We start from the raw sequence: 22,818 nt of genomic DNA, 5'->3' as shown, positions 1-22,818 counted from the left end.
CACCCAACCCTATCTAATCAACTAGACCATGACACTACATGCCTCATCCTGTCTCCTCTTAAATACCTCTAGGGACACTAACCCCACCACCTCCCTGGGCAGCCCATTTCAATAGGCAATCGCTCTTTCTGTGAAGAACTCCCACCATTCTGTGTGACATCTTGAAAAGCCCTTTCACAGAATCACCAAGGTTGGAAGAGACCTCAAAGATCATCAAGTCCAACCTGTCACCACAGACCTCATGACTAAACCATAGCACCAAGTGCCACGTCCAATCCCCTCTTGAACACCTCCAGGGATGGTGACTCCACCACCTCCTTGGGCAGCACATTCCAATGGCTAACAATTCTCTCTGGGAAGAACTTTCTCCTCACCTCCAGCCTAAACTTCCCCTGCTGCAGCTTGAGACTGTGTCCTCTTGTTCTGGTGCTGGTTGCCTGGGAGAAGAGCCCAACCCCCTCCTCTGAGCCACGCTGCCAGCTCGGGGAAGTGAGGAATTTAGCCCAGGAAGAGCCTACTTTCTCTGAGCATAAACTGCAGGGAAATAAACGATATCCAAGCACTTGGGAGATCTGCTCTGGCACTAAGTGGGTGCCCTCTCTGTCCTCACGCTGCCCCCTCCCCTGCCTAACAGCCACCTGCATTGTTAACAGCCTGGTAAACACAGCCCCTTGGTTATTACAAAGATGCCAAAACCTTACTACTTCTTGTTCCTCCCAGTTAATGTACCATAGCCGAGGATGAATTGCTATTACAAGGAACTAAAAATAAAAATGTTTCAGAGGCCGTAATTGGCTTGTCTTGTTGGGCTTTCTAAAGAGCCAAAGTACCAGTTCCAGGCTATTAGCCCTAAGGTTGTAGAAGAATGGTATAAAATATTTCTTCATTAAAACCCTACCTTCTCCATAGAGGTGGTTTTTCTTTAGAGTTGGGGTGGTGGATTTGGGTTGGTTGGGGTTTGTTTTTTTTCCTTCTTATTCTTTCCTTGATAAAAAAAAAAATTCTTATGTGCTATCAAATAAGCTTTAGTTAAAATAGGGCTCCGAAAGCCCAGAGGTGATATAAATAGACAGGGCTCAGTGCAGCTGGAGAACCAGCCAGAGCCTTCACTCATCTATTCAGGTCACTTTTCTACAAAACTTACGTAATATTCCTCAGTTACATCTGTAATCTTGGGCCAGCTCTACTCGTCAGCACCAAGTCTTGCAGTCCCCAGGGAGACGGTGCTCTGTGTTAGCAAGCAGCCAGTCCACCAACATGGGACGGAGAGCAGCACTGCTGCAGGCTGTAATTCCCTACAAGGCAGCCCAGGGTGCTCCCTGGGATGGGGACTACAAGTTTTTTCCCTTCTGAGACTCTTTGGTGTTACCGGGTTATCAAGAGCTTTAGCTACCACCATTAGTCAAGATCAACAATAACCACCACAAACCCAAAAGCACTGAGTCAGCAAAACCCTTCCATGAGAGAAGCAGACACTTGGCTGAGCAAGGATTCAGCAGCTTGGCACCAGCCATCCTGGTGAGGATGGTGATGATGCACCAGTAAAACAGCAAAGCCTGCCCCAACCAAGGAGAGCAGCGTGGGGCTGCCCTTGCTATGTGCAAGGACCAATCTGCCACCACAAGTCAGAACAGGAAGGCATTAAAATTAAGAAGAATAATAATAACAATATTAATATGAAAGAAAATGAATAAAAGTAAGAAAGAATGAGAATGACTAAATAAGAATATTAATAATACTGATGACTAGTCCTGGATAACAGTGCCCAGCAGGGGAAGCTCAGCAGAAGAATTAAGAGAGCCTTAGTCAAGATCAACACCAACCACAACAAACCCAAAAGCACTGAGTCAGCAAAACCCTTCCGTGAGAGAAGCAGACACTTGGCTGAGCAAGGACTCAGCAGCTTGGCACCAGCCATCCTGGTGAGGATGGTGATGATGCACCAGTAAAACAGCAAAGCCTGCTCCGACCAAGAAAAGCAGTGTGGGGCTGCCCTTGCTATATGCAAGGACCAATCTGCCACCACAAGTCAGAACAGGAAGGCATTAAAATTAATAATAATAATAACAATAACATTATTAATATGAAAGAAAATTAATAAAAGTAAGAAAGAATGAGAATGACTAATTAAGAATATTAATAATACTGATGACTAGTCCTGGATAACAGTGCCCAGCAGGGGAAGCTCAGCAGAAGAATTAAAAGAGAGCCTTAGTCAAGATCAACACCAACCACAACAAAACCAAAAGCACTGAGTCAGCAAAACCCTTCTGTGAGGGAAGCAGATGCTTGGCTGAGGAAGGACTCAGCAGCTTGGCACCAGCCATCCTGGTGAGGATGGTGATGATGCACCAGTAAAACAGCAAAGCCTGCCCCAACCAAGGAGAGCAGCGTGGGGCTGCCCTTGCTATGTGCAAGGACCAATCTACCACCACAAGTCAGAACAGGAAGGCATTACAATTAATAATAATAATAACAATATGAAAGAAAATGAATAAAAGAAAGAAAGAATGAGAATGAGAATGACTAAATAAGAATATTAATAATACTGATGACTAGTCCTGGATAACAGTGCCCAGCAGGGGAAGCTCAGCAGAAGAATTAAAAGTGACTTAGTCAAGATCAACACCAACCACAACAAACCCAAAAGCACTGAGTCAGCAAAACCCTTCTGTGAGGGAAGCAGATGCTCGGCTCAGCAAGGACTCAGCAGCTTGGCACCAGCCATCCTGGTGAGGATGGTGATGATGCACCAGTAAAACAGCAAAGCCTGCCCCAACCAAGGAGAGCAGCGTGGGGCTGCCCTTGCTATGTGCAAGGACCAATCTGCCACCACAAGTCAGAACAGGAAGGCATTCAAATTATTAATAATAATAATAATAATAATATGAAAGAAAATGAATAAAATTAAGAAATAGTAAGAATGAGAATAAGAAAAAGAAGAGAATAAGAATAAGAATGACTAAATAAGAATATTAATAGTACTGATGACCAGTCCTGGGTAACAGTGCCCAGCAGGGGAAGCTCAGCAGAAGAATTACAAGAGAGCCTTTCACTCCCCGCTCTTGCACAGGGAGAAGGATGACACATTTCTTTGTGAAACAACAACCCAACAGGGTTTACTACTTTGATTCCGTGATTTGCAGGTTGCTGCTAGAAGAAGACTATTTCTGTTAGGTACAATTGCTATTTTTTGATACTGTCTAGGCAATACCTTGTTAAAAAGGGCAAAACAACAGTTATTAATTACCCTAATTAACCCAATTCATAAGACACATTTGTGTGGCTGTCATGACAACTGCTTTGACTAACTTGCCAAGAATAGCTTAGCTGTCCATTCAAATAAATCCCTGATAATTACTAGTCTAGTTTACTGGGCTTCTGTGATAATAATAATTAGTGCCTCTGTACAAAAGGTCGTGCTAAACAGTTTATGAATGATGCATTTTGCACGGTGATTACATGAGTCACACAGCACCCAGCAAACCGACGCAGCCACCTCTGCAACGTGGCGAGATATGATTAGATGGAGCTGTGGCTGCTCTGCCTGCAGACAGCAGGGCAGCCTAAGAGGGAGAGCCATTAGCATCTGAGGAGAAATAACCAAGAAGTCGTCAGGTGAGGCTGGGATGGCCACCAACCTGCCTCCTCAACAGCCAGGGTATCCAGCCATCAGTCCATCCATCCATCTGTCCGTCTGTTCATCCGTTCATCTTTCCATCTGTCCATCCAGTCGGCCCACCAGCCACCACAAGCTAGGAGATGACACTGGAGTTGAAGGCAGCACTGGCAGGCATCAGAAAGCTTCCAAGCCTGATGTGTCACATGTTGGTATCTCACCTCACTGCCTCATTTCCCACCTTCTCAGTGACAAATAATCCAGGGTCACCGCTGGTTTTGGTGGAATTTCTCATTATTAGGCTCCAGACCAACAATGAAAAGAGAAACTTCTTTACCTCAGTCTTCACTGCAAGGGCCTCTAGCCACACTCCTGATGTTATGGAAGTCAAAGCCAGGGACGGGGAGGAAGAACTGCCCATTGTAAGTGCAGATCAGGTTCGTGATCATCTGAAGAACCTGAAAGTGTTCAAGTCCATGGGACCCGACAGGATACACCCACGGGTGCTGAGAGAACTGGCAGATGAGGTTGCTAAACCCCTCTATTATATTTCAAAAGTCATGGCAATCTGGTGAAGTCCCCACAGACTGGAAAAGGGCAAACATTGCCCCCATCTTCAAAAAGGGTAAGAAGGAGGAACCAAGGAACTACAGGCCAGTCAGTCTCACCTCTGTGCCTGGAAAGATCATGGAGCAGACCCTCCTGGAGTCATTACTCGCTCAAAAGAATAGTGAAGAGGTGATTGGGAACAGTCAGCATGGCTTTGCCAAGGGCAAATCCTGCCTGACCAACCTGGTGGCCTTCTATGAGCAGGTGACAAAATTAATAGCTGAGGGGCGAGCAACTGATGTCATTTACCTGGACCTGAGCAAAGCCTTCGACACTGTCCCGCACCACAGCCTGGTCTCCAAACTGGTGACACATGGGTTTGATGGGTGGACCACTAGATGGATAAGGAACTGGCTTGATGGCCGCACCCAAAGAGTGGCTGTCAATGGCTCCATGTCCCAGTGGAGGCCAGTGACAAGTGGAGTCCCTCAGGGATCAGTCCTGGGACCTGTCTTGTTCAACATCTTTGTGGGTGCCATGGACAGTGGCATTGAGTGCACCCTCAGCAAGTTTGCTGATGACACCAAGCTGTGTGGTGCAGCAGACAGCTGGAGGGAAGGGAGGCCATCCAGAGGGACCTGGACAGGCTGGAGAGGTGGGCACAGGCCAACCTCATGAAGTTCAATAAGAGCAAGTGCAGGGTCCTGCATCTGGGTCGAGGCAATCCCAGGCACAAATACAGGCTGGGCAGTGACTGGCTGGAAAGTAGCCCTGAGGAGAGAGACTTGGGGGTGCTGGTGGACAAAAAGCTCAACATGAGCTCTCAATGTGCTCTTGCAGCCCGCAAAGCCAATCAGATCCTGGGATGCATCAGGAGAAGTGTGGCTAGCAGGTCGAGGGAGGTGATCCTCCCCCTCTACTCAGCCCTGGTGAGACCCCACCTGGAGTACTGTGTCCAGTTCTGGAGCCCCTATTACAAGAGGGATGTGGAGGTGCTGGAACGTGTCCAGAGAAGGGCCACAAGGATGATCAGAGGGCTGGAGCACCTCTCCTATGAGGACAGACTGAAGGAGTTGGGGCTGTTCAGTCTGCAGAAGAGAAGGCTCTGAGGTGACCTAATTGTGGCCTTCCAGTATCTGAAGGGGGCCTACAGGAAGGCTGGGGAAGGACTTCTCAGGATCTCAGGTAGTGATAGGACTAGGGGGAATGGAATGAAGCTGGAGGTGGGGAGATTCAGGCTGGATGTGAGGAGGAGGTTCTTCACCATGAGAGTGGTGAAACCCTGGAATGTGTTGTCCAGGGAGGTGGTCGAGGCCCCGTCCCTGGGGGTGTTTAAGAGCAGGCTGGATGAGGCTCTGGGCAGGCTGATCTAGTGTGGGGTGTCCCTGCCCATGGCAGGGGGGTTGGAACTAGATGATCCTTGTGGTCCCTTCCAACCCTGAATGAAACTACGAAACTATGAAACTATGAAACCAGGTCACCAAAGCACATGAGCCAGGGGTGGGCAGCTCCAGCCTTTTCTGTCTCCATCTCTGCAGAAAGCAAGCCTCCAACCTGCGGCATGGGTCTCCATACAACCAGCTGAGCTCCAGCAGATCCCATGAGTGAGGCTGAGCAGGCATCACTCAGCCCAGCATCAATGCTTCTGAAGCTGCTGCAGGCCAGAGAAGAAAGAGCCACCTCCAGCAGCACCTTGCTGAGCTCCTGACCTGGCTATGCTTTCATTCATCATCACAATGGGAAATCCAGGCTTGTCAAGTGCCATTTTTCCTTTGTTTGTAGGGGAAAAGTCATCTATGGGGTTCCCCCTGGCAGCATTTATGCAGAGGTGAGGGGGGACAGAACCGCAATGTCCCAACAACAACTCTGCAAAATCCTGCAAAACCCTGGGGCAGACAGGGCAGCGGGGCAGGGACGGAGGCAGCAGGCTCCCCTTTAATACAGAGGGCAGCTGTCAGCTCCATGGAAATCTACAAAATTACCCCATTTAGAATAAATTCTGATTAAATACCACATATGGTCCTTATTGCCCATCCCTTGCTACTTATCACAAGAGGCATCTGCATGCAACCAGGGTCTTAATCTGCAAATATTTGTCTGCTGCAGCACTCTCCTCTCTCACCCCCACCTGAACTTGCAATTATTCTTATTGATTGACTTTAAGAGAGCACCGTGCACATGCCTCGAGCTGCCACGCGCCGAGCAAACAAGGGAGCGACGCCAGGCTCCGCTGTAATCATTACCGGGGCGAGCAATTGCCCTGTCACACATGGCAGGTTATGGCTTCAGACTGGAGGCAGCAAGGCCAGATGAACGCTTCAAACGTCATTACAATGTGAAAAGCAAGGGTTTAGAAATGACACCTCCTTTCTCAACAAATCTGTTCCCAGAGCTTCTCCCAGCTCTCGTTAATCTGAAGAGCCAGCACAGCCCTTGGAGGGGGGACACGGGGCTCTCTGCCTGCCAAAACAAGCTCCGAGGAGGATACCTTCCATCTGGGGAAGATGGATTTGAGGTCCCAAGAAGGATTTCAGCGCTGGAGCTTGAGCTCAGTGCTCACCTGCATATCACTCACAGCCCAGGCCGAAAGCAGGTGCTAGGAGACAAGGTGCCTTTATCAGACCAGTGAGGAGAAATTAGGGAAACCTGATGCTGAGCAGAACCTTCCCGAGTTTTCCCAAATGAAGTTTGCAGCTCGGTTCAATATGTTAGTGCCTAATGAAGGTTTCCCCCATATTCTGCAGGGTATAATCATTCTTCTCCTAATGAGCATGTGTTAATGGCATATTAATGCTGACAACAACTTGCAGAGAACAAGAGATGAACATATTCCAAAATTCCTCTTTATTTTTCCCAGAACAAAGGAATCCATCGTGTGGCTGAGCAAGCCCCAGCCCAGCAGGAGCCCATGGCTCCCACAGTGATACAGTCAGCTCTTGTCCATGGGCTCACCACAGGGTGCAGAGCCTGTATGGGACCATGGCTTTGGTCTCTCACTAACCCAACCCCTGCAATTAACTGATGTGCAGGAAACTATCTCAGCCCAGGCACAGTGCTTCCCCCGGACAGGGGACAGCCACAGCAGGGGCCAAACAAGAAAGCAGAGGAACCGCTTGCAAACGTCTGGAAAAGCATTTCAGCAGGCAGACAGGTTTGGATGCTGCTTCTAAGCCAACAGCCGTGTGGATTTGATTACTAAATGTCACTGAAGCTGGGTCCCTGCCAGAGCATCCAGATGTGAATCTGAATATGAAAAGTCCAGGAGGGAGCAGGTGACAGGAGATGCAAGCGTGGGCGACAAGCCCCCATCCCGCTGCCGGCATCCCAGCCCAGATGGGTTTATGTGACCAAGTTTACATAAGCTTGTGGGCATGGAAAAGAACACACACAAAATGGGTGTTTTCTTGGGTTTTTTCATCTTTCTTTGTGAATACAACTCCCAAAATCCTGACAGGTCCCCAAAAGGAGCAGCCATCTGCCTTGCAAATGTGTTGCCTACTGCCAGGTGCTGCAGGGAGGTGCAGAAGCCCAAGTCCTTAATGGTCAGACTCCCGTGTGCTCCCCCAGCACATCCATTTAGATTTGCAGATCGATAATCAATCCTACAATCAATAACAGGGAATTTAGCTACATTATAAAAACAGTAAAACCAGCCAATACTGAGAAATGACTATTGAGTCCTGTGTTTTCTGTACTCACTTAGTCTAATAATGGTGAATGATATTTTCCAAGTACATTATTCAGCAATAAAACCGCCGAATTATTTGATCTCTTTCTAACCTTTTATGATTCTAAGCACTCTTTTTGACCCAGATTGAATGAGGCAACATCTGCAGAGCCTTTCACAAAATTGTACTCAGCGTGCACTACTGTAGGTCCGCTGCCAAAGATAAATGTTATTATTTTAAAGCCATCATCCTCCTAATAGATGAGCAAACGCACTGCATTAGCATAGCCTGCAGAGATCCGGCACGGGTGAGAAAATGCCAGAGGGTTTTCGCTTAATGGAATTTTACATACCTGACTTAGGATGGGTTAATGCAATCCACCAACACGGGAATTTTAAAACCTGCCCTGTGGCATACACCTGCCATTACAAAAGACAGTATAATCCGACAAGCTCCAGATCCCCATGAGAACCATGAAGGATTCATAGCCAGATCTCGGGTGGCCAACAGGGCATCGAGATGAGGACCTCATCGACACAGTTCTGATGCACGGGGAGCTACACAATTTATTGTGGACCCTACCTGATGTAGTGGGTGCAAGGAGGAGGAGCAGCTGGGGTAGCCTGCAAAGGGTGTAGGAAGTGCAATGCCTGCAATGCACATCTGTCTGCTGCAGCATTGGCAGTTGCTGCGCTCAGACGTAACAAGAACTCACCATAATTCCATGTTGAACAGGGTGTCACTTCAAGGCTGAGTATTAATCACTTCTCCAGCTGACATAAGCCATTACCTCACTCCAAGTTTAGACTAGAAACTAGAGGGAGACACTGAAGCAATAATGCTGTAGTCTCTTTTCCAGCAATCCCCCTAATGGGTGCCATGGGCAAGCCCTGCCTCAACTGTAACAGTGAAATTGGGAGCCATCAACAGCTTCAGTGCCCCACTGCTGGGCTATGGGGAGAGTGGAGACCAGGACCTCAGGGGACTGCAGGATACAACCCATGCAGCAGCCCTGCCTGCAGAGCACCCCATCCATCAACAATTCAGAGCACACTCTAATTTAAATTATAATTACACTTATAAGTACACAGATTACAACTATTTATGCTACAAATAAGACCGTCCTGTATTTTAATTAACAGAAAATGATTGGAACTCAACTATAGCCTCTACTGGGAACAATATCTAATCATTTATTGAAGCAAGGCCATGCCCAGCCCTGCATGCAGCCTAGCAAGGAAAAGGGAGTGGGCAGAGCTGAGGGTCCCCCCCTCCAAGTTCCCTCATGAGAACAGGAGCCACTATCTGAGGGGTGTGAGAAGAGGTCTCCCAGGAAAGGTGCAGGGCTGGAGCCAGTCTGTGGATGGAACTGGGCAGGGGATGAAGGGCAGGCAGGGCTGTGCCCTTGCTGGCTGATGGGAATTGAGAGAAAAAGCCAAGCAGGGCACCCTCAGTGAGGGCAGAGCCCAAGGACCTGGGAAGGCACCTGGCTGAGGAGCTTCTCTGGCTCAAAGCCCTCAAGAGGGACTTCGGGAGATGGCAGCTGGAAAATATGTCCCTGCCAAGAAGCCAAGCAGATGCACCTGGGGTTATTCAAAGGCTACCTGGGCTTGGCCTTAAGGACACTTTTGCATGCAGCTTGTGCTTTATGCAAAGTAAATGACAGGGAGAACCCACGGAGCTCAAATCACTCAGTACAAGAGGAATAGTCCATTCAGAAACTACTGTAAGAAAGGCCATACAGAGCAAGTTAAGATCACCCTTCTAAAGTAGTCTTTAAAAAACCCTTGCTAGAAATCTTTCCTGATTTAAGGGAAAGTTCTTACCTGCCATGTAAACACAGTTGCAGCAGCTTTTTTTGATGTTTTTTGGTACAGACTCAACATGTACCAGAAACATGCATCTCCAGAGGACCCCACCGTTCTATGTTTCTATGATTCTGTGATCAGAAACTCCAATTTACTTACAAGAAAACTAATCTCTTTCCTTTCAGTAAAAGTGAACCATAAAATCCAAACCAGTAGTACAGAAACAAGTGAGATCTAGATATGGATAGATGACTTATTACATACTTACACAGGTACAGTATGTAGCAATTCTAGACACACTTTTTAGATGCTCATAAATATAGCATGTGTATCATAAAGTGTATGGTATATAACAGGTAATATATATGATACAATACAAAGTATGCAATATATAAAGATATAATCATATCTGTGTGGAGCACTCCAGGTCTTGCTATCAAATATGAGGTTTTTACTGTCAAATACAGCTTGCTACTGCCACCACACCCCAGCCATGGATCCTTGCAGCAAACCCCCTTCAGAATCATTAAGGTTGGAAAAGGCTTCTGAGATTATCTAGTCCAGCCAGCAACCCAACACCTGCATGCCCGCTAAACCATGTCCTGGAGTGCCATCTCTACATGTTTTTTGAACACCTCCAGGGATGGTAATTCCACCAACTCCTTGGGCAGCCTGTTCCACCCAGCCAGGACCCCACTGTGGGCTGGAAAATCCTTGGAAAACCTGAAGAGATTCGGGGATGGGGTTGCAGACCATCCATGCTTCAGTGGCAGGTTTAGCAGTGCTTGTTTACAGCTGAACTTGATGATCTTAAATGACTTTTCCAATCTAAATGATTTAATGAGAAGCCAAAGTGCATTGAACTAAAGGTTTGCCTCAGACACAGCGCAGAGAGCGTGGCCAGCAGTGAGAGATGTGGATAAATGGGAATGGAAGACATGGATAAACAGGGAAGGGAGCTGACGGGTTTATCTGTGCTGCAAGGTATTCAAATGAACACTTCCAAACAGAGCTCTTGGTGCGATTGCATTAGGAGATGTATAATTTGGCCGGGCTGACCTCGGGATGGAATAAAAAGCTGCTGATTTCCATAATGCTGGCCTCCAACACTGGCAGAGATCAGGGAATGCTCAGCGATACACGAAACACTTTGGGAGTAGTTAAGTCGAGGGATTTGCTGGAACTTGTGATTTCAAGGCACATTTGTAGTGAGTCAGAAGAGCATCCAGGGTGGTTTGGGGTTCCCACCCCACGGGATTTGGTTGCCAGAAGGTGCTGTGAGATCCCAGACAGGGATGCGGAGGCTGGGAACCGCAGAGCTGTGACCTGTTCTCACCCATCACGGTGCACATCACAGGCACGAAAAAAGTGCTGAGTTACAGTGACCTCCCAAGGAGAAAACAAGACTGGCAACACTCACTGCGAACTCAGCCTTTCACTAGTCAAACATCATCACTGATAATGCTTTAATTATTAGCACTGCTGAAAATAAGCCTTATTTCAACAGCCTGGCATGTCTGAGCGCCGCAAACTTTCTCTGGGTTTGGAAATTATCTCTTTTTTTCCTCTTTTTTTTTTTTTCCCCTCCCTGCTCTATATACAGCATTACTCAGAAGCAAGCCAAATCCCTTCCAATTATGTATCATGACGTTTCCCCAGCGTTACAGCAAAGCCAGGCCCTTCACTTCTAAATGGCACGGTTTATAACAAATTGTCTGTTACACCAGACAGAAACTGATTTCCCCAAACCCAGCATATTAAAGTGAGTACATTCATCCTGGTTGTAACACACAAAATGTGATTATAGCAGACACTTTGGGGGCTTTTTAAGGCTAGTGGAGAAGAGGAGGATAAGCTGGAGGGGAAGAAAGAATTGACAAGTAGAGAAATGACAGAGAAAGAGGAACAGCCACGCTGATTTCATTCCTTACAAAACAAAAATCTTTGTGTGTTGCAGAAATGTGCTTTAGTTAACACCGCCAGATAGCCAGAGCAAAAAACTGCCGGTGCCGCCTGAAACGAAAATTGCTCTATTGTGCTCAGAAAACCATTTCCTACAGGGAGGAGAACGCTTTCCAGGTAGTGAAAAAGCCTATCTGAAACCAACAGGGCCTTATCCTGCAACTGTTGCTCGCTCAAATAATCCCTGCAGCCACAAGGAGCCCAAGCAAAATCAGTGTGAGTGAGGATTACGTGGGACTGTATCAAGGTTGAGGGATTAGACCAGGATTATCACTAAAACCAGTAATTCCCCATCTTACTGATGGTGGCCAGCAGCTCAGGATACAGCAGATCACCATGGTCACAACCTCCCTGGTGCTGAGGCTGGACTCAGCTCTGGGAGCTGCTGGGCATGCAGGTCTCCAGAGGACTCAGTGGCTGCTCCACCTTCACCTTCTCCAGGGGAACTACTACAGCAGCACCAGAGTGAGACCATGCCAGATCCACACCCTGCTGATGCTGCAACAGCAGTGCTGCTGCTTCCCTTCCCTGCTGCTGCCATGACCAAGCTATCCTGGACCCCCACGGAGAGTGAGACCAGAACCTCCATGATAACTCCACCTTTGGATGTCCAACCTCTCAAATAAGGCTTGCCCACTCTCATTTCACATCTCCTCATCTTATCCTTTGCTGGATTCTGCCAGAGACCACTGCATCCCCCAGCAAGACCGAGGGGCTGAGCAAACCACTGTGCCCTGGGAGATGTTCCCCATCCTGGGGCAGCACACAATGCTTCCCAAGGTGGCGTAGAGTTTGGATGCAGAACTGGCTCTGAAACATAAATGCAGCCATTCCATGCACACTGTTTCCTTTTAACAGCACGAAGTCAAAATCCAGGCATGTTAAGTGCTACCCAAGGGTGGCTGCTCTACATGCAAGTCGTGTCCCAGGGCTCAGCAAAGGCTGGGCATTCAGACCAGCTTCCACATCACCCCAGTGCAATGTGCATTTTGATCAAGAAGGCTGCCTAATGGCTCCTATTAATTTTGATTTTTAATTTCCTGGTATAACTTCCAGCAATATACATGCAAAACCTGACAACAAGCCCTATTTTATTTTCAAAGCTGACTTCTCCTCCAGCTTAGCAGGAAGAAAAAAAAATTAACAAAAATGCACTGAGCAGCAGCAGCAGAGCCTCTGACCGGCAATGCCCTTGCAGCTCCAACATGTCCCATTCTCCCTCCTGCAAAATAAGTCCAAACACTAAGGGGGGCCAAGCCTCCCACCGTCAGCTACAATCACCAGAGCTGCTCACAAACACTTCTTGCCATCACTGCCTGCAGCTGCAAGGATGCTGAAGTGCCACAGGCCGGGGCGTCCAAGTGATACTCCAACACCCAAGGGATCACTGAACCCAGCAGGACCAGAACCCCAGGGATGTTCCTCACCACCTCCCTTTGCTCGCTTGGCAGCCATGCCCTGGCACAAGTTGAGCTCAGCCTCTACCCAAAGGGAACAGCTTTTCAAGGGTTGTCTCAAAACTTCTTTTTGTATTCTCAGAATGCAGTTGCAGCCCCTCCAGATGTCACTGTTTAAACCTTTCTAGATCAGCAGGGAAAGGTGGGGAGTACCGACAAACCTGATTACCAGCAGCACGGCACCGCCAGCCCCAAGACCTGACACCACGGCACAGGAGGAAATGTTTCCTGAAGCTCCACAAACAACCCATCCTTGAGGGCTTTTCTTTCAAGGTTCCTGAATGTTAAAGTAAACGAGGCTCACACTAAAGACCAGCTAACGCTGCAAAACTCACTGCTGCTACAACAGCGCACGTCTGCAATCGCTTACTCCAGCCACAGCCATCGTATGCTAAGTGACACCGCCAACCACACGTTTACCTCTGCTTTGGAGCTTTTATCAACTGATGCTCTGCCTTCCCATCAGCAAAAGTCACTCGGAGGTGGAGCAGCAGCAGTACCTCCCCGGTGCTGACACCTCATAAAGGCTCCCGGGGGAAACGCCGGCTGTCTCGGCACTGGAGGCGATTCAAAGCAGCCCAGACAAGTCCCGCTGGATGCACTGCGGGGAATGGCTTGGCTCGCGAAGCTCTGGGCAGGAATTGTGTTTATCGAGTCGCTGTCACGTGGAGGTGCACCAATAGCACACTTCACACGCCACGCCACAAGGCCTGCCAGGCCAGCAACAGGCAGTGGTGAGTACAAGGCTGTGATACTGCTCTATGGAAGCATCTTGCATGGAATTTCCACGTCACTTGTGTGCCAGGACAGGGCTGTCACTCTAGGCATCAATGAACCCACTCACCCTCAGCGCTCACCTGGATTTTTACAAGCCAGTAGAACCCACGCCACCAGCAAGGTAACTTCCCATGCATCAGCTGGAAGCATAACGCTGGGACTCTGCCAAAAAAACATAGGAGTTTCCACCCTAAACCAAACTTCCAAGCAGCTTCCAGTTGGGATTTCTCCTCACCATGCCCTGGCCCTGGCCCTGGCCCTGCCATTTTGTCCAAAAACATACACAGGGAGTGAGCAGACATGTTACTCTCCCTGAGAAGAGCTGCTGGTCCCTCAGCAAGTGGTGTTCTCCTGTGTGCTTGTGGAGCTGCTGGAGGGCCCTTTTTAAGCTGACACTCCATGGCATACATTACAAGAGACAAATTTATCTCTCCAGGCAAGGCACCAGCTCTTCAGTATGTCCCATCTGCATGAGTGATGGGGAAATGCAGCATGCTGGAACCACAGGGGGAAGCAACAAGCATCCCAGCTCCCTCACACAAGGTGCACAAGTCAGTGGACATCTTTGGAGATCACACACATGGCTAACTGCTGTGTCAAGGAGGAACAAGGCCAGCACTGCCTTCTGCCCACACCTGCCTGGCAACTTTAACAGCTGAGCTATGAAGCTCTTGATGGTGCTTCCCTCCTCCCCAGCACTGCAGACCTCCTGCTGTCTGGGTAAAGCCAACATGTCAGATTTTACAACTGAATTTTGCCTGTTGCTGGCAGCATGTTCAGGCTTGGTGCCTGTAGCAGGGAGTCAGCCAGAAATATGCTCAAGACCCCTCTCTAAAGCACACTGCTCCAGCAAGGTAGAAATTCCTTGTGCCTCCAGCATCCCAACAGCAATGATCATCCACAGCCTTGGTAGGCATCCCCCACATAACTGGGCATCATTATCCCCAACTGGTACTCCACAAATTGCACAGGCAAACCTGAGCACTGATGCAGAGCCCCTGATATATGGAGGGTGGCATTTTTCACCCCCAGCCTGGACCAAGCACACTGTAAGGAACAGGTGGCTTCATAGCAGTTGTTCTACCTTTCTTCTACCTGACCAGAGACAAGACTTATCTCAAACAGCTCCCATCCAGGCTTGGATGCAAAGTCCCTCCCTCTCCTCATTGAAGAATTTCAGAGGAGCAGAGCCCACTCAGCCCTGTGGGTGGATACATGCAAGTAGAACATAGGAGTGCTTATACCAGGTCATTCCCATTCAGTTATTGCTAAGAAATTCTACTACAGCTATGATAGCAGCACCAGAAGTTAAACTGAGCTTTAATTCTTTGGCCCAGATCTGAGTCACTCCTACCGTAGCCTTATGAATGCAGGTGACCTCTCAGCCCTGCCCAGGTGGCTGCACTGGGCTGTGTGGGTGAATCCATGCAGACACTGCCTCCTTGCAGCATCTCAGTAGGTAATCTTGGACACATGTCATACAATAAGGAGCCTGCACATGCAAGAACAGGAGAGGCTCAAAACCGGGCTGGTGAGAAGATGGCAAAGTGCACATGGTCTGCCATGGAGACCTCAACAACCCCCTCCCCACTGCCTGGTCATTAGAACCTCCACCTCTGCTTTAAGCACCCTAAAACTGGGCTGACATCAGTATGTGACCTCTCAGGAGCTGGTTCCGCCGCCTCGGCAGAGGTTAAAGATCAGGGTTCAATGAGCCCTCCCCAGCAGTCCTGCAGACCCTCACAGAGGGCCAGGCTCTTCTCTCCACCACACAAGTATAAATCTGAAGCAGCAGCACCACTGTCTCCAGCAGCATCATTTTGCATTTACACCAGCAGACTGAACACAAAACAGAGTGAGCCATAAATATTTCAGCTGCTTTTTCAGCTTTGTTATTTTGTTCAAAGCAGGAGACATGACAAACCTTTGATTGTTTTGCTTAATACCAAACAATAATTCAAAGAGAGACAAACAAGCAACATTAAATGATGCTTGTGATGTACAGGAAAGACAATGAATTAGAAGAACCTGATGAGGATGGCATGGATCAGAGCGGCCCCTTTCCCTGCCTTGGGCAGGTACCACACATCCCTCCCGTGCAGCCGGCGTGTGCCCATCCCATGTGCTGAGGGGACAGCACGGGGCCAGGCGTGCAGGTGGTCACACCAGGCACCCTCTGCTGCCTTCATGCCCAGCACAGCCAGCTGCCTCCAGAGCAACAGACACCAACACCACTAGCCAACAACCTTTTAAAAAAATCCAGTGATGGCAATGATTGTTTCCTCCCTTGAGCATCGCCACACTCAGAATCCTCTTGCAAAGCAGCCACCTCCAGCCTCCCAGCAGCATGGAGGCTGCCTGGCTTGTTCTGTCCATACAAATATGCCTGCCTAGCAGTTTCTGAGTATCTCTGCAGTGCCTGGGAGTGAAAGCATTCTCCCCATGACCACATAATTAGGCCAGCCCCAGTCACCTCAAGGTGGGTGCCCACCATTCCTCATTGCCCATGCACCATCACTCTCTTGGCATAGGGTGTCCAACACAGAAACCACCTTTGCCTGTTTGGTCAACAAGTTGTTCTGGCAGCGCTTACACCAACCGTTCCATCTGCACGCCATGCATCTCGATACCCCAGGGCAGTGGGCTGCCAGCCCGCACTCACCTCCGGCAGCGGCATCCCATTGATGATGAGGTCGGGCTGCTGGGGGCTCTGCCCCGTGAAGGTGTGATGGTAGATGTGGTTTGAGCCGGCGTTCCGGTTGTTCTGGCTCTCCACGTTGAGGAAGGTGCTTTCGGAGCGGCGGCAGCCCAGCGGCAGGGTCTGCTGGTGGTAGTCAAAGTAGTTGAGGGATGAAGTAAGAGAGGAGCAGCTCACAACGTTCATTTTATCCGTCTCTTCCACGTCCCGCGGTACCAGGCGGATATCATTCTTGCTGATTTTCTTCTTCTTGCTTGATTTCTTTTGATGCCCGTAGGAGTACTCTGCAATTCTGGGGGACAGAATGGAAATTAAAAGCTGAGAGCATCCCAAACCCTGCCCTGCTAAATAGACAGGCAGAAACCTGGAGGGCTTGGCCCCCATCTCCATGTAGGCTTCTGAGTCATGCACATTACGTCATGTTTTGGGTCTGGTGGCATAAGACAGTCTTCAGCTTATTTTGGTACCTATGGTGCCTTTGGGTCAAATAGGAAAAATAATGGGAAGGAGGAATGCCCCTGTTTTTTTCTAGCATTTGTGATTGCTGATATTTAGTTACTAGGAGTGAAGTCCAGCCTGCAGAACAGAAAAATGGAGATGTTAAAATCCATGAACTGAAAAGGGTACCTGCATTCATTTCCATGCATAATAAGGATTTTTAAAGTGATTTAATTTGGTGCCTGTAATGAAAATTCAAAATGAATAGCAGGTTTTTTTCCTGGTTCATTTTCCATAGCAGTAAATAAAGCAGACCCAGAAGCAGACCTAGCTGGCAAGCTCTATTCTCTCACATTCCAAAGGCTGTTTGTTTATTAATGCTTTATCCAAATTGCTGCTGTTTTGACTGTCTTCTGATAATACCTGATAACTTGAAACCTCTTTTCCAGCCACATCCTACTCCTCCCTGACCCCCAGTACACACACCCTCTTCTGCTGGGAAGTGCTTTCTCCTTCTAGAAACCAGAGAACAACTGTGTTTTGCTAAGAGAAATGATCCCTTTTGACCCCCCTTTTTTTTTTCTTCACACTCCAAGCTTGTTTTTCTCTGCCTTTCTTTCCCTCTTTGCTTCCCACTCGCCAAAAGACTCAACTGTTCAAGTGCCTTGCTTGCCTTCTGCAAAACACTGGAGGAGAGAAGTTGCCATCAAACACCTGAGGAAATAATGACAATCATGACTGCACCTCACATTAACCTGGTATGCTCGGCTCCCAGGGACTGCCAAAGCCCCACTGATGCATTTGTACATGCGTGACACCGGGAAGCTCAGTATTTCCCAGGGAAGCACGTCGAATGCTCCCCACAGTCAGAATTACACATTTGAAAGTCAGGACTTTGCTCCTCTCCTTGTTATGCTAACAGCATTAAAAAAAAATGAAATTAAACCCATCCAATAGCTGCAACAGTAATAATGGGATGACCAAAAAATACAGGTTCTCTGGAAATACAAATATTAGACAAATACTCTTGTTCCAGAAAGCTAATTGCCTAAAGCATGAAAATGCCACCACGTCAAACAGCTCTCACATAACCTCATGTGCCTCATAAATTAACAGGTTTTATGAAGACTGTCCAGCAGCTGTTGTGAAGAACCTCTAAAATAAGGCACTGTGAAGCCTAAAGGTATGCACCCAACACGAGAGGGTGCCCCACGGTCACGGCCACTGCTGAGCCTACCTGGTACTGCTCTGTCTCTGCAGCTGACTTCTCTTGCTCAGATGCACACTGATAACAGCCCGAGCATTCCCCTGAGCATGCAAATAAATCAGGGGAACGCAGGGATTTCTGTTGTGCCAACAATCTATATGCTGCTGACTCGTCTAACAATGCTTGATGAAGCTTTAATTGTTTTGTTTACCTAAATGTTTAAGTTTGGCAATGCGAGAGCCAAATTATTTCCTGCAGGCATTTATTTTGCTGTCCGTTCTCTATTGACCAATTATTTAATTAAACTGCACTTCATTAATCCCTAAGCCGTCACAGTAAACCCAGGGTTTTTACATATGTGTGATGCTGTCAGGGGCACCACCACAATGTGGTTTTTATCCATTCAGGTCCTATTCTCATTTAATGGGGCGAGCTGGCAAGAAATCTGGTATATGAGCTTTCACTTGAAGATAGACATCCCATAATACAGCACAGCCCGACCTTTATTTGCAGATTATTTTTCCCCCATCAAGCAAAAAGGCTTATAAACGCACTTTACGCTGTGAAACCGGGGGATAAAACCTGAACTCCCCGGCATTATTTCTGCGTAAATAAAACTTTAAAGACCGCACATCCCCCTGCGTCGCAGAATCGCCGGGGGCGAGCGTGCGTTTCCAAGGTAGAGCAAAATTAATTTCCATCCATCCCCTCTGAAACCACTCGGTGCCGAAGGAATGGAGAAGTCATGGCTATTTCACTAGTAACAGGATTAAACCATTTATGAGGCATTGCAGCTGCTCTTTTATGGCATCTGATTGATATTCATGTGTGGTTAGCATTTGTCTCCTAACTTGTGTAACACAGAGAATAGTAAAAGAGAGACAATAATCGCCGGGCTGTTACATATTCAGGGGACTGGATTTCCCCTATCAGCCTTTCAGCGGCTCCGGGCGCGGGGCTGACCTCCCCTCCGGCATTTCGGACCCGAGAACACGCACCAAGGCAGCGCAAAATAAGGCAGCGCTGCAAAAATCCGCCCTCACCCCACTGCTCCCAGCCGGAGCGGCCGTGCCGGCTTGCCGGAGCGGCACATCGAGGGGAACGGGCTGGGTTTCCCCACTCTTTTAAGCGGTTGGCCCCATCGCCAAGCGCGGCGAGGAGCCGCATCGGGCACACAATAGCTCTTTTGAACGGCCAGCCAGGGCTGAGGAATGCCACCGCGGCTGCTCGCCCCGTCTGCTGCGAGGATGCGGCTGTGGGCTAGGGGGTTTCCCCGCTTTGGGAACACCGGGGAGCTGCAGCAGGAACGGGGGGCTGCTCACGGGGACCAGCCATGCCGCTGTAAAACTGTCCTACTCCCTTCGTGCGACGGAGCGTGTAAAATCAGGGATGCTGCAACAGATTGCCAAGCCACACGATGAAGTCAAGCCGTTACAGGGCACAGATTTCTGCTCTCCTATCAGAGAACAATTCTGCAAAAGCTTCACAGGGAATTCTGAGTGCAACGGGAACCTCACTTCTGCTCCTAAAGCAAATCTAAGCCTCCACATACAGCCCACACACACAAGTATACAGCAGCAAATAGGAAAGTAACTGCGAAAGCAAAAATCAAAGCAGACCCAGCAGGTGCACAGAAACAAAGATGTCTTTACCTGCAGTTGTAGGTCCTGATTTCCTTGTTATCCCTTTTGCACTTGACTGCCACGAAGATCATGGTGACAAAAAGAATGGCTGCGATAGACCCCAGGGCGATAATGAAAATCAGGGAGAGGTTAACAGATCCTATGGACTCCTGGGCATCCAGAGCTGGAGACAGGTATATCAAAATCAAGGCAGAAGCCGAGAGAGATGTTTTTCCATGGTCATGAGCCACCACAATCAGCTCGTAGGCTGTCTTTGCATTTTCCCCAAAGGCTCTGGTGGTCCTTATCTCTCCATTGACCTGGTCTATCTCAAAAAACCCTCTGTCTCCTTCCACCATTTCATAAGAAAGTCTGCCATTTTCACCCTCATCATAGTCATCTGCTTTGACCACCGTCACCAAGTAGCCTACCCCTGCATTCCTAGGGATGTACACCTCCGCAGTCCCGTTGACCAGCGGTGGGGCTGTGATCACGGGGGTGTTGTCGTTGACGTCCAGGACAATCACTCTCACAGTGGCATTGCTCTGCAGAGAGGGATTACCCCCATCTTTTGCCAAGACCTTGAACTCAAAGGCCTTCGTCTGCTCATGATTGAAGGACCTCAAAGCATAGATATCTCCAGAGTTGGGGTTGATGGAGACATAGGTGAAGACAGGCATGTCCCTGACTTGTGAGGGTACAATCTGGTAGGAGACACTGCCATTGAGGCCCAGGTCCGGGTCCCTGGCTGAGACTGAGAGGAGGTAGGCCCCCGGAGTGTTGTTCTCCTGCACAATGACCTGGTAATAGGGCTTGGAGAAGTGGGGATGATTGTCATTCTCGTCAGTGATCTTGACAGTGAAGGACTTTGTGGCCTGCAGGGAGGGGACGCCATTGTCCTTGGCCTGGATGGTGAGGTTGTACTGGTCCCTTTGCTCACGGTCAAGACGTCCATCCACCAGGATGGTGGAGAAGCTCTCATACTCCTGGAGCCGAAAAGGCACGTTGCCCAGGAGCTTACACTGCACCCGCCCATTGGCCCCAGAGTCACGGTCTGAGACCCGCACCAAGGCAATGACATACCCTGGCGGGGCGTTCTCACTCACCTCCACCAGCTCACTGTTGACAGAGAGCAGGTTGATGAGGGGCGGGTTGTCATTGGCATCCTGGACGCTGATAGTTACTTTGCAATGGGCAGGGATGGAGTTAGGCCCCAAGTCCTTGGCCTGCACATCCAGCTCGTAGACATGACCCTCCTCATAGTCGATAGCACCGCTCACTGTGATAAGGCCGCTCTGGGGGTCAATCTGGAAGAGGTCCCGGGCCCGCTCAGAGACGTAGCTATGGAAAGAGTAGAGGACCTGGCCGTTGGTGCCCTCATCAGGGTCAGAGGCATTGAGGCGGATGACTGGTGTACCTGGTGGAGCATTTTCAGGCACGCTGACGGTGTAGGCCGGCTCCTCAAAGAGAGGGTTGTTGTCATTGGAGTCAATGACACGGATGCTGAGCTCCACCGTGCCAAAGTTGGGCGGGTCACCACCGTCCAGCGCTGTGATCACATAGCTGTAGTGGGACTGGGTCTCACGGTCCAGGCTCTTCTCCACCACCAACTCAGCAAAGCGAGACCCATCACCCCGCGTCTTGGTCTCCAGCCCAAAGAGGTCATTGGGGGTGATCTCATACGTCTGTACACCAAAGCTGCCCGAGTCTGGGTCATAGGCACTCTCCAGTGGCACCCGGGTGCCAGGGCTGGCTGTCTCTGAGATTTCAAGCTCGATCTGGTCGGTGGGGAAGCTGGGTGCATTGTCGTTGAGGTCCTTGATCTCCAGTTTGATCACGCAGATCTCCATGGAGCTGGACATCACCTCCAGAGAGATAACACACTTGGGGCTCTGCCGGCACAGCAGGTCCCGGTCGATCTTCTGCTTGGTCACTAGCAGCCCCGACCCGGGGCTGATGTCCACCAGGTGGGGAGCCGAGTTGGAGACCACCCGGAAGGCAGCTGGCTGCCGGGGGTCTAGCACGAAACCGGCGTCCCGGGCGTCCTTGGCGACGTTGGCGATAACTGTGCCGGCCCGCTGCTCCTCCTCCACCGTGTACTTGAGGTTCACCAGGGCCCCGGCGCCGGCCCACAGCAAGGCGGCCCCCAGCAGCGCCGGGAGAGCCCCCATCGCCGCCACCGCCCCCTCCGGCCGCCCTGCTGCGCCGCGCCCCGACGGCCTCCGGCCGCCCGCCTCAGGGCCCCGCCGCCCTCATGCGGACAGTTCCCGCCGGGCTGCCCCGGCGGCGGCGGGCGGGCAAGCGGGTGCGCGCACCGGAGCCGCGGACCCCCCGCGCCCACGCCAACGCCGGCCACTCAGGCGCTCCGAGCCGGCGGCACCGTGGATGGGCCGGGCATGACGTACGGGAGCAGTAGCGGAGCTGGAGCTGGAGCTGGGTGCCGAGCCGAGCGGATCAGAGCCGCGCCGAGCAGAGCCCGCTCCCGCCGGCGCTCGCTGCGGCGGCCGCACGCCACTGCCCGCAGTCCGGAGCGCCGGCGGGCGGCGCGGGGGCGGGCGGCGCGGAGGCGGGCGGCGGTGATCCGCGGCCAATAGACGCTCGGAGGCGGGGCCGGCGCACCGAATCGCCGCCAATGGGGCCGCGCCGAGCCCTGCTGCCGGCCGCCGGGGCGGGGCCGGGGCGGGGCCGGCGGATCGGCGCGGCTGGGAGCGGGACGCGGAGCTGTGCGCAGCGGCGACGGCTCGCTCAGCTGCGCTCGAAGCCTGTTGCCCCGCGGCGCAGAGCCCGCCTCGGTGCCCGCAGCTGCGGGCGCACCAGCAGCCCTTTCCCGGCCTCGGTCACCATCGGCTCCTTCTTAAGTGCTGCGGGAAGGCGGAGGAGGGGAGCACCGGTCCGCACTGAGCGCCCCAAGGCCGCTTCAGATGCTTTCCCTGTGGGGCAGGAGTGAATCCGCTCCTGCATCATGGCACGCCGCCCCGCCAGGCAGTCTCCCCGGGGAGGCGGCGTGGGCCCC

The 22,818-nt window shown here is 50.4% G+C and overlaps 1 protein-coding gene across 1 annotated transcript in view; it reads right to left on the bottom strand.

Moving 5' to 3' along the window:
• The window catches only part of PCDH19 (protocadherin 19), a 64,456-nt gene extending 42,471 nt beyond the window's left edge, over positions 1-21,985 (bottom strand). Inside the window, exons 1-2 of the mRNA XM_068151837.1 lie at positions 19,836-21,985; positions 16,503-16,830 (exon numbers count right to left, since the gene is read on the bottom strand). Coding sequence (XP_068007938.1) covers positions 16,503-16,830; positions 19,836-21,976 — 2,469 coding nt within the window. The 5' untranslated portion in view covers positions 21,977-21,985. The remainder of the gene's footprint in view (positions 1-16,502; positions 16,831-19,835) is intronic.
• Between the last annotated feature and the right edge of the window lie 833 nt (positions 21,986-22,818).

The sequence above is a fragment of the Melanerpes formicivorus genome, unplaced genomic scaffold, assembly GCF_026170545.1.
Source record: "Melanerpes formicivorus ecotype bairdi unplaced genomic scaffold, bMelFor1.0.p_v2 SCAF_22, whole genome shotgun sequence".
Classification (NCBI taxonomy): Eukaryota; Metazoa; Chordata; class Aves; order Piciformes; family Picidae; genus Melanerpes; species Melanerpes formicivorus.
The sequence above is the reverse complement of the archived record's forward strand: the minus strand, read 5'-3'. Positions and strand labels throughout refer to the sequence as shown.